We start from the raw sequence: 11991 nt of genomic DNA, 5'->3' as shown, positions 1-11991 counted from the left end.
GGCTGTTCAGGCCTGCAGATTCTCTCAGCGGGGTTGCATAATTCAGTTGGATGAGGTTAGTTTATGGATTGGAGTCTGGCAGCTTTGACTTTATTTTGTCACCTCTCCAGTGAGAAAACACTTCAAACCGAATTCCCATTAGATCCCTGACTGAGCATGAAAGATGGCCACTTTATATCCCCTGTCAGGCTCGGTTTGGTCTCCCTTCGTTTTCTCCACTTCATCTGAGCCGTTCCCTCCTTCTTCACACATCAGTCTCCTCCCCCCCTCCTCTCCCCCTCGACCCCTCCACTCTTCATTTTCACTCCCACTCTACCTTATTTCTCCCCTCTCCCTCGGTTCAGTTTTTGCAGCAATGTACCAGCTGCCTGGACCTCCGTGCTCCTCCTCTTCATCTTCCTCCTCGTCTCCTCACTGGTCGCCCGGCTGGGACTCTGTAGGAGCGTTTGGGGGGAAGCAAAGCTGAAGAGGACCGGTTGTGATCCAGGAGGAGAGAAAAACGCCCTGAAAGCTGGATCTGAAGGTAACACGGCATATTGGGAAAGGAGTGTATGTTAATAAATGTGTATCACATCTGCTTTAAAGTGTTCTGGATTTGGAGAAAGTTGTGAGTTTAAGTATTTTATGGAAGCATGTCTCCGTTTTAAAAGCTGACTCTAACTGCTTTCTTGTTACTTCGTCCTCACACATTTTCCTGAAACACATTCATCCTCATTTCTGGTGTCAGAATGTACTTCTGGATTCAATCTCCTTTAAAAGCTCCCACCGTAGGTCAGCGTTGTGGCGTCCAACTCCAAAACCAAGCTGGACAAAAAAATTTCTTTCCACTGTCATCTGTCAGCGGCTCCTTTTCCTGGGATTTCTTCTTCCCCTCCCACAATATATCCATAAAGAAACGTTTCACCGTTCTCCAAAAACCCGTAGAGTCATGCTTGTCATGCGAAGCGCTGATCCATCCGTTGTGCACTTATGCTGTTGTTTCAGGTGATGAATAATTGAGAGGCGTGCAGAGTTTGGTTCGCCATCCTGGGTTCTGAGCCCCCCCCCCCCCCCCCCCCCCCAACCCCCTGCAGAGCCGTGTCCTGCAGCCTCCGCTTGCATCTCGGTCTTGGGAAAACTTTTTCCTCTCTTTGATTGGAAGCATCCCACTGACCCGTTGCAGCTCCTCTGCTCTGACACTTGACAGGTGGAGATGATTCCGTTGAGGCTTTGAGTTGTTTTTATTTCCTCTGTGTCACACATCTTTAGCTGTCTGCAGGATGATTTAATAAAACACGTCTGGAGCGAGAAAAGTGAGAAAAGAAAAGAATCTCTGCCTCCAGGATCCGCGGCGCTCTCGGGAATGAAGGTGTCAGGGAATTGTCTGAGATGCAGGAGATGCAGAACTCTTTTTGGCCGGTCTCTAGGACGTCTGCAGGGTTATTGATCACCAGTAGTGTTCGCAGGTCTTTGTCTCACATTTAGCCAGCAGCCCTACGACCTTCTCATTCATAGCGATCATCTTTCTCACTGCTGGTCCTGAGCCGAGGCGAGCGAGGAAACAGATCGGGTGTCGTCACAGGCCGACGGTTTGGCAAGAGAAATAATATTCAATTGTAGCTCAAATTGTGAAGACTATATTTTGGGCACAACCTCTGCCAGTACGGTTACTCAAAATGAGATCTTAATGTTAAAAAAAAAAATTGTTTTCTGATTTATGAGTGACGGCACTCTTGGGTTAATGGATAAAGAGTGTCTTGCACACACCCAATTTTTCATCTTTTTTATGTCACAACCACGGATATTACCTAATTTTAATGAACGTTTATCTTATCGACCAACACAAAGTTTTGCATTTTCGTACAGTGCAAAAGAAAATTTGACATAGATTTTGATTTTAAACAAAATGGGGCAGGTGTGGTGTGACTTCATGTTTACCCCCTTTACTCTTACCCCTGAATAAAATCTAGTGCAGTCAGTTGTCTTTAGATGTTACTGCATTACTGAGAGGGCAAGCAAAGAAGGCATTAATATTATCCTGCTATAGGCTTAGGCTGCTAGAAGACATACTGACCACTTTTCCTCACATTGCTTTTCTTCTCCTACTGCTCTCCATTTGTGCATCGCCTGTGGTTATAACTACGGTATTAACTTCATGTTCTCTCTCAGTTTTTTATTTATTTGTAGAAGTTACATCTGGTCTGACGTCTTACCTTTGTGGAGTGAGCTGCTGCTGCTAATAACATTACGCGCTCTCTTTCTCTCCTTATTACACACTTAGCTCTGTCTTTCTGCCTCTGACCCCGTCTCTCTCCAGAATAAAGCAGCTTGAGTGGCTATCCTACCTATAATTATATGTGGCATTTTCTTCATGGCATATATTTTACTACTGGCTCAAAGCTTACATGCTTAGCCATGTCTCTATCCTAGACGAAGCCACTAAAGGAGCAACTGCTGTCTTTACTATACCTCTTATTTGTCTTATTATAGAAAGGACTATTGGACAAGTGCTTCTAGTTTTTTTTTTTGTATAGACTCTTTTGGGAACAATTAAGTTTTACTTCAACCCACTCCTTCTTCAACATCTGTAACAAATACTCATCTTTCTGTTGTAATTGCTCATTGTTGATGCACTCTTATCTTCAAAGAAAAACTAAAAAGTGATTTGTTTCAGCTGAATGATTCTTGTAACCTAGCGACTTAACGCAATTACCTGTCCACTGTTGCTACACGCTCGTTCAGGAGAGGGTATCGCTGTAAAATCAGTGACTCAGTGTAATCTACCTTAAAGAGAAAGAATAATTAACAATGGGCAGAACTTCACTGTAGAATTTTAGATCTACGATTGATTTTGAGTGTATATAATTGACCTTGAATCTTTATGACTGGATTGAATTGTTGGCACAATTTTGTACAGAAATTGGATCTTTTTGTTTCGTAAAGTGCCTGAGACAACATTAGTTGTCAATCAGCACCATATAAATACACTGGACTAAAATAAATGTGGGGAAGAGGGCAAACATGCAAAAGTACATTCACGGTCACATGAGACTAAAACTGAACGTTATGACTAACATCCAACACCCTATTTGTGACAGAAAGTTTCTCCTTGACAAACAGTAGTGCCAGCATCAAGCTGTGGGGAGGCCTTCCTGTAGCAGGGACATGGAAACGTGTCTAAATCCAATTGGGAAACTTTGGCAAGACGTTATACCTGACAGAGAATTAGCTATTTTGCAAACAAGGGGGAAAAACAGGTGCAAATCTGTTAGAGACAGACCCCAAAAGACCTGCAGCAGAAATAGCAGGTCAAATCTTGGGGTCACGTATCATTTTCCGTCAACTTCCTAATTATGAGTAGCTTTGCATTTGCCAGTGACAAAAACTCTCAGACAATTACTTTGTAGTTTGGGGCCATATTGTGACAGAATGTGGAGAAACGTAAGCGGTATGAATTTGTTTGCGATACGCTGTAAGAACAACGTGAAGGAAATCAGCAAGGTAAATATATTCCGTTTCTACTGCGGAATATCTATGTGAAATAATTTGAGACGTTTTTAGTCTTTAGATAATAGTAACTCAAACACCATGTCTTTGAATGGTGCACATATAAGAGAACAAAACTAAATCAGTAAACTGAGTGAACTCTGAGATGTAACGCAGGACTGTGGATGCTGTTTGTAAGACTGCAGCTCACATGTTACAGTGGCGCCTTGTGTAAAACTGCAGGGATGATGTATCCCTCCAAACACACACTGCACCTCCTGTGGGAGCTGTATGTACCTATTAATACTGAACAGGACATCTTATCGCAGCTCTCTACCCTATTAGATAAAGCAAAGGGAAATACGAGAGGCTTTTTTATCGATAAACAAACCGCCTAAAAAAGCAAGAAACTGGAACGACTCTAAGCTCTTGTTTTCCCCGAAAGTTCGGGGATGTGGCAGCTATTTATGGTTCCGGATTGAAGTCTCTGTGAAAGTTCACTCTTGACAAAACAGCCACTGAAAGTTGTGTTCTGGAGCTTTTTGGTCCGATAAATGTTACGTAAACATCTCAGTGTGTCTTTGTCCTTTTCTCCTGACCTTGCAGATGTTGCAGACGTCCATCTTTCCCCCCGAAGCAGAGTAAACAGAATTACTCAGAATTACAAAAGTGTTTGCAAAAAAACAAATCAAACCTCCTTTTTGCTTTTTTTTCCTTGTTTACAAAAAAAAAGCTAAATCACAGTATATTAATTTCATGGATCAATGCAACTGAACATTTTTCAGATCCTTTAAGCATCAGTTTTCACATATGGTAGAGAGTTGTGGACAGTAACTGGTTAAACCATATCATACATAAGTTTCCCAAATGTATTCCAAATAAAGTGCTTTGAAATCTTGTGAAGCAAAACACTGCAAAGTTTAAACACCACAGTGCGTCTCATCGCTTTTCAGTTGTCAGTAGGTGACTACATCTGTGTCATATTGCCGAAGGTATTGAGGCCATTGCCTTAACACACACTTGAGCTTTAACGGCATCCTGTTTTTAACACAAAAACCTTTTACTGCAACTACAACAGGGTCAAGTCTTCTACAAGGTTTAAGAGTCTGTGTTTGGGGATTTTGAATTTTCTTCCAGAAGCGTGTTTGTGAGGTCAGACACTGATGCTAGCTGAGATGCCACGGCTCAAGGTCTCCACCCTAATCCATCCAATACATGTTCCACCAGGCAAAGTTGAGGGCATAAAATTGCTCTGAAATGTCTTGGTATTTTGAAGTCTTAAAGAATTTCACTGGAACTGAGGGACAGGGCCAAGCTCCTAAAAAGTAGCCCTACACCAAAACCCCTCCTCGACCCGACTGCACCCATATTGCAAAATAAAAAAATAAATAAAATGAAATCAAGGCTTCCCAAACTGCCTGTAGAGATATTTCATTTCATCTCAAAGTGGCATTCAATTTTGAAAGCATTCTTGAATTATTGTTGTATTCAGTGCCACACAGAAGATGTGAAGGTCAGGGTGGAGAGATAGTGGATGTTGCACTAGATGTTAACATGAAAATAACTAATTTCATTCCTTTTTGTTATCAGCTCTGTCTGATCAGTCAGCAAAAGTTCCCAAAAAACAAAACAAAAGCCAACAACCTGTGAAAATCCCCTTGCTTGCAAGAAGATGGCAAATAAATTAATATTAATGAAAGAATGAGATACAACGGAAGAACATCTCCCCATGAATTAAGTCTTATGAAATATATTTGAAGTTTGGGGGTGATGCATTCAGGACAAAACTAAATAGATGCAGACAATTAAAACAAAACAGCATACGTCTGCTTGGTGTAAAATCCTTGAGCTAAGTGGTAACTCTGTAAATAAAAGAAAATTGATCTCAATATTTATGTAAATAATACTTAGCAAAATAAATTACTGTTTAGTTTTAGAATGTCTTCTAGCATGTCTGACAAGTCATTTTAGGTCTTTGGCAGATGAAAAAAAAAAACCTGTAGAATATTAAAGTTTCATGGAAATCAGTGTCTGTGAATAAGTGCTTTATGGAGCTAAAAAGCTGACAAGTAAATCAAGATCTATTCAGAGTTCTGACAGGTGGTTCCACTCCAGAATGCCTGCAGATCAAGAGGAACTCATTTCAGAAAGACGTGCAGTCGCACCGTTCATTGATCTTCATAACTTCAATTTGGTTCAAGCCCTTCTGCCGCCGCTAAGATGAAATAAAGCAGCCGCTTGCAAATGAATTCGATGCCGCTCAGGCTTATCATCAATTTACTGCCGCAGGCCATAAAAGTGTCAGTCATCCAGTGCTTGTTCGGGGTTTTGGCACATAAAACACCTTTACTGTGGCAGTAATTAAATACTACAAACTGCTCAGAGAAGTGATTGCCCTGCGCACATCAGGAAGAAGGTTTCATGAATGAGTTGACTCGAAAGTGCTGTTTATGCCGGGCGTGTGTCTACAAATGACTGGGAGATAGTACAGTCCAAATCTGGTGACATGGATGAGCGAAGAAAATTCGGGGGCTGGCCGTGCATCAGCAGATAAAGAAAGAGTGAACGTCACTTGGGTGAAAAGGTCATACTCAGAAGGCAGCGGTATATTGAGAAATAGGAGGTTAATAGGGTCAATGCGTCAGCCCATCTGTTGTTGTGAACGTGCAGTTTAACTGAATGAGTGCATTGACTGACACTGTTTATATGCGTTTGGCTGTGCAAACATCGTTTCTCTAGGACCTTTCGAGAATTTGCATTAACATACAGCAGCATTTCATCTGCAAAGTAGTTTATTTGAGGGTTTTTCCCCCCAATATATTCGTCGTCATTACTTCTGCTGCAGAAAACAATTTATTAGTCTGCAAGATGTATCTTTAGTGTTAATCAAACAAAACCTCTTTTAAATTAAATATGTGATTTATTAATTGTCTGCAAAAATGAAAAGATTTTAAAAAGCGATTACAAATCCTGTAGTAGTGTTCCGAGTGGACAACAAAAACAGGGCAAAGACAAGAGAATACCGTCAGTATAATCAATTATTGTTTGCAAAATTATTCATACCCCTTCCAGGTTTAAACAAAAAAATATTTTTATTCAGCTAAGTATGTTTCTTGGAGCAAGGCTGATAGGAATCATCCATCTATAATGAAACAATGCAAAAGGATAAAATCCTTAATGTGGTTTTGAATAAATTCTAACTAAAAAATGGCATGTTGTAAATTATGTATACCCTTTGGAAACATCAGTGGAACAATCTTTGTTGGCATTACAGCAGTCAAATCCTTATAATTGCTAAGGACTTTCTGCGTATTTCCACTGATATTTTGACAATTTCTATTTGTGAGGAGCTCACTCCCAGTGTTAGAGGTTGGAAAGTCTCCTCCTTGTTTACCTCATACCCTGGATTTAATGATGCATTCCATTTACCCCGGAAGTCGGAACTAGGAGATGGGAATGGTGTAAAACCTGACTTAGTAGTGGTCCATTTAACACAGTCGGAGAAGTCGGGATTTCAAAAAACAAAAAAATTAAAGGTCTGGATTCCAATGTGGCGACGGCTCGGAAAGCTGTTGTTTTGTTTGTAGTACCCTTTACCAACGTCCCTTAAAGCTGTACTTTCCAAATGGAAACACCACTTTTAATTTGCGCGGTTCAGCATTGCAGCCAATACATGTAACATTTTAGATGCACTCTTAAGACTGTACCTTAGAAAATAAAAAGCTTTCCTGTTGTTGATGCGTGGAGCTGCCATATTGGATCTGACAATAGGCCTTAAAAAATTTCTCCCACTTTCTGAGTGGGAAGTCTGACTTTAGGGGCCAGTCCAGTTGACTCTTCTGACTCGGATGTCTGAATTTCCGAGTTCCCGACTGCAACTGGGACGCAGCATAGTATCCAGATTCAATCATTCTTAGTGGACAATGATAAATATGAGAAATTTCAATAAAAATACATTTTTAATAAATGTGGGCTTTATGAAAAGTGTGTTTTGCATCTGCTTAAAGGTTATTTTCAAAAGGTACTGCTAAAACACTTAAATGCATTCATTCTTTGATGAAAATAGATACACTTTTACTTTTGTAAAACATTATTATGTATCATCTTCCTTCCATTTTACAACTGTGCACTACATTCTGTTTGTCTATTGCATAAAATACCTGTAAAATATATTGAGGTTTAAAGTTGCAATATTAAAAATTTTTAAAAGGTTTATATCTATTCTTTAGCAGGGCACTGTAGATACAAACCTAACTAAAATTGTTATTGTTTTAACCAAAAAAAAAGCTACTCTGAAATGTAAAAAGGTTTTGTATAATCAAAACAGTGGCAGCTTTACAACAAAAGACCTTTTTCATTTACGTCACTTAAGCACAAGCCTTTCTTCAAGCTCTCTTAACTTTCACAAGTCAACCACTCGAGCTCGCCATGTCCTGCAATCAAGTGCGCCTACACAAGAAAAATCAGCAAAGTGACGGCCCAAATATAGCTTTTAAAGGCACCCTTGGTGGCTCAGGAGCGTAACAACATAAGGTTAACTTCAACAGTCCAAGTATAAAGAAGTCATGCAGAGAGAAGGAAAGCAACGCAGACCTGATTTTAAAGTGTGTTGCTCTGCAGGCTAATAAGTGGTCACACTTTGATGTTTTAACAGCTCTAAAATCTGGACTCTTACTTTTTCAGCAGGAATTATAGACCATAAGCACTCAAAGTAAGCCTTCAAAACCAAAAGTTTCCACCAGACAGTTCCCATTACTCTGACTTTCCATAGAATATATGATCTAGATCTCCATTTTCTGCTGTTTCGACTGTTTCTCAAAAACTTGAACTCAGTTTTCTCTCTGCCTTGTGTTTTGTCATTTCTATTCTTCAGAGGAAGCACCAAGGCCATGATCGACTGGCCTAATGTGACAGAGTCCAGCAATGAGGAGCTGGGCCTAAAACCTGAGGAGCTGCGGAGATCCAAATGTGTCCTTGGTTTCTTTCCCGTCATTTACTACAGTGTTCTGCTTTGTGTGGGAGTACCAGGTATACTGTTCGACTAATTCACAGTTTAGATTTAACTAAGGGCAGAACTGGACACAAAATAAATAATCAAAACAAAAGGCGAAGTAGCAGCATATTACTCGTACTGTTCTACAATCATGCAATGTGTGCTGATGGTTCTTCTTACAGGTTATGCTCATTTGAATTTAGCCAAATATGTCAAATAATTAATAAATCCAACCATTGTCAGTTTTTTTTCCTGGATTTTTTTACCAGCTCAGCCATTCAGGGCAAATACATGATGGACAAATGCTTAATTCATTGCTTCTTCCTATCCAAAGGCCATTTGATATTGATCCAAAGGGGCTATAAAAAAGAAGAAGAGGCATCATCACATTTAAGTGATCTTTACACGACAACAATTCATTGAAAAGACCATTAACACTGATGTTCTGTTTCTGTTCCCAATGTGATTTTAAAACCAAAGGTCCATTAAATAATCAAATGAATAATACTAGATTATGATCACTATGTACAATGCATACATGTTTCACAGTTTATAGCCCTACATATATACCAGGGGTGTAAAGGTAAGCAAATTCATACTAAAAAACTGTTCACCAAAGCCCTTTCGGTTTGGTACACATACATACCAAACAAGTACAGCATTGTTTTAAACCTTAATACAATCCCACTAAAGGTCAAATTCAGCATTGAACTCTATCTGAACATATATCCTTCCATGGTCACTTGCCTACTGCTGGATTTTTAAGTTTTGTTGGTCCAGCCCAAGTTCCTTTATCCACTTTTTTTCCTCCAGAAAAAGGCTTGTGAAATTATAATTTTGTAAAGAAATTACCCATTTTTCTTTTGCTGCATCATTCTCTCCTGTCTTGTCGTCATTGTCTAACTCTTCCATTTACATTTGTATGTTTAAATGACATTCGCGCCTACGCATCTAAGCTGGGTGTGACTTTGATTGACATGTATTATGAATGAATCTTATTGGATGAAGAATGACACAAACAGCGCAGAGAGCAGGGCTCAACGAGAATCTTTAACAGCTCACTTGGAGGCCATCTGTCCAGAACCCTTTGGCATTGAAACATTCCAATTGGGAGGCCTACACAAAAAATAAACCCAAAACTAGAATAGGAATGTTGAAAATGTAAAGGTCAGACATTTTATGAGAATAGATGCAGTGATTACTTTTTATTTCGTAATTTATGTTTCCTGTGATTACTCTTTCCTCCTCTATATATAAACAAGGTTTAGCCAAAATAAAAGTGAACTAGCAACCTCAGCTTCTTGTCATAAAGTAGCAGCCACGCTGTTTACAAAATGTGATTGATGATTTTCTTATGGCCCATAACGGAGCAGGCCTCAGTAAGACAAAGAATGACCAAATTAAGCAGTTAAATGTTGGCAACGTAATTTTTTTAACTCAGATTTTGGACATTAGGCTTTAGCTAATCTTGTTCATTGGTGTGTAGAGTGTTCAAAAATCTTTAGTGTTTTTTTTTTCTTTGTTTGTAGCAAAAATATTGAGCATTAACTCCTAATTTTGTATTTTTGAATGGAACTGAATGTAACAAATGGTGATAGATTTACTAAAAATTGCATGAATCTGATAATTAAAACAATTAAAAACAAACATTTCTCTAGAAACAGAAGTGCAGACTATACAAAGCCGTGTATAATACTATGTATACTACTGCTGAAAAGTAAGAACATTACAAATATGTTTAACTGACTATAATTGCCAATTTCTGAGATCAACCAGTGAATTAGTTCCAAGTTTATACCAGGGGAAATGTTTTCATTAACTAGAGTTGTGAATTCTAATTACATTTTGTCCAATAATTTTATAGCACCTAAAGCGAGAGGTCACTATAAAATACAAGAATCATTATAACCATTAAATAAAACATGCCACTAATTTTTTATATACAATAAAACAATGAAACGTTTTTGTTTTTGTCTTAAACTAATATGAGACCACGAAGACTGTAGCTGGACAAGCCTCCTCTATGGGTAAAATAATTTCTTTTTATTTATTTGTTATTTCAGTGAACATCCTCACAGCGGTGGCCTTGTGCCGACTGGCAGCCCGCACCAAGAAAGCTCTCTACTACTACCTCCTAGCAGTGACGGGCTCAGACATCCTTTCCCAGCTCTTCATCATCTTCGTCGGCTTCCTGCTGGAGACGGCTGTGTTCCATCGCGACGTCCCTACGCTCCTGCTGCACGTGGTCAGTGCCGCAGAGTTTGCCGCCAACCACGCCTCCATCTGGTCCACCGTGCCCCTGACCGTGGACCGGTACGTGGCGCTGTGCCACCCCCTGCTCCACCGGCAGATCAGCTACCCGGCACGGGCCAGGAAGATCATCGCGGCGGTGCTGGTGCTGTCGCTCGCGTCGGGCGTGCCTTTCTTCTGGTGGTCGGACGTTTGGAGGGACAGCCACCCTCCCACCTCGCTGGACGCCGTTCTCATATGGACGCACGTGACCATCATTTATTTCCTGCCCTGCAGCATCTTCTTGGTGCTGAACTCTTTGATAATCCACACGCTGAGGATCCGGCAGAGACAGCAGCCGTGCCAGGAGGAGCGCGGGCCCCCGCGTCGCCTGGGGAAAACCACGGCCATGCTGATGGCCCTCACCTCCATGTTCTCGGTTCTGTGGGCCCCTCGAACCGTCGTAGTCATCTACCACCTGTACGTGTCCTCGGTTCACCAGGACTGGCGCGTCCACCTGGCCTACGACCTGTCCAACATGTTGGCCATGCTCAACACGGCGGTCAACTTTTTCCTGTACTGCTTCGTCAGCAGGCCTTTCCGCGGCGCCGTGCGGGACATCATGCTGCTCCGAGGAGGGCCGCTGCACCCAGGCCGGGCTCTGCCCCAGCAGCAGGCCCCCACCAACGCCTCCATCTCCTCTCTGTACAGTGGGAACAACAAGCGCTCGCAGCGGGACTCCACTCCTTTGTCACCTCGCCGGAACAGAAAGCCCTCTTGACCCGGTGTTTCCCCCCCCCCCCCCCCCCCATTAATCCAAAACACCCGCCGTCCCACGGTCCCGGTGCACTTCAAACCCCAGGGACCAGCGTTGCGTTCCAAGGCAACTGTGGACAGCAGCCAGTCTGCCCCGAAGCTGTCTCACAGGGCTCCGAAACGATTTGAACTCTCATGGTTTTTGTTCTTCTCTGACCTGATGCTGTTTGTCTCAGTAAATCAAACAGCACGGACGCTTATTTATTTTTGCTACAAGGAATGTGATAAAATAAAAGTGGGTGTTTTTTTTTCCCTTCTCCATACATGGTAGAAATGTGACATGTTTTTCAAACTTTGACATCAAGGGGAGGAAAATAAAAGAATAAATCATATGTGCCGCTAGCTGTAAAAAAACAAAAAAAAAAAGGAAAAAAAAGTCTGCTGTGTCTCTTCCGTTATGTGAGTCTAGCAAAAGAGAAAAAGTTGGAAATGTGACCAGTTCACTCGTAAGCAGTTGGGTTATATATGGAGTCATACAACACTAATCT

At 41.0% G+C, this 11991-nt stretch overlaps 1 protein-coding gene across 1 annotated transcript; it reads left to right on the top strand.

Annotated features, from left to right (window-relative positions):
• Window positions 1-339: 339 nt before the first annotated feature.
• Window positions 340-11491, top strand: gpr142 (G protein-coupled receptor 142). Its single transcript, XM_036142038.1, has 3 exons — window positions 340-523; window positions 8339-8493; window positions 10522-11491. The coding sequence occupies exons 2-3, from the start codon at window positions 8355-8357 to the stop codon at window positions 11466-11468; spliced, it is 1086 nt and encodes a 361-aa protein (XP_035997931.1). The 5' UTR covers window positions 340-523; window positions 8339-8354; the 3' UTR covers window positions 11469-11491.
• Window positions 11492-11991: the final 500 nt, after the last annotated feature.

Source organism: Fundulus heteroclitus, chromosome 10 (genome assembly GCF_011125445.2).
Source record: "Fundulus heteroclitus isolate FHET01 chromosome 10, MU-UCD_Fhet_4.1, whole genome shotgun sequence".
Taxonomy (NCBI): Eukaryota; Metazoa; Chordata; class Actinopteri; order Cyprinodontiformes; family Fundulidae; genus Fundulus; species Fundulus heteroclitus.
This window is presented reverse-complemented; position numbering and strand designations above follow the sequence as displayed.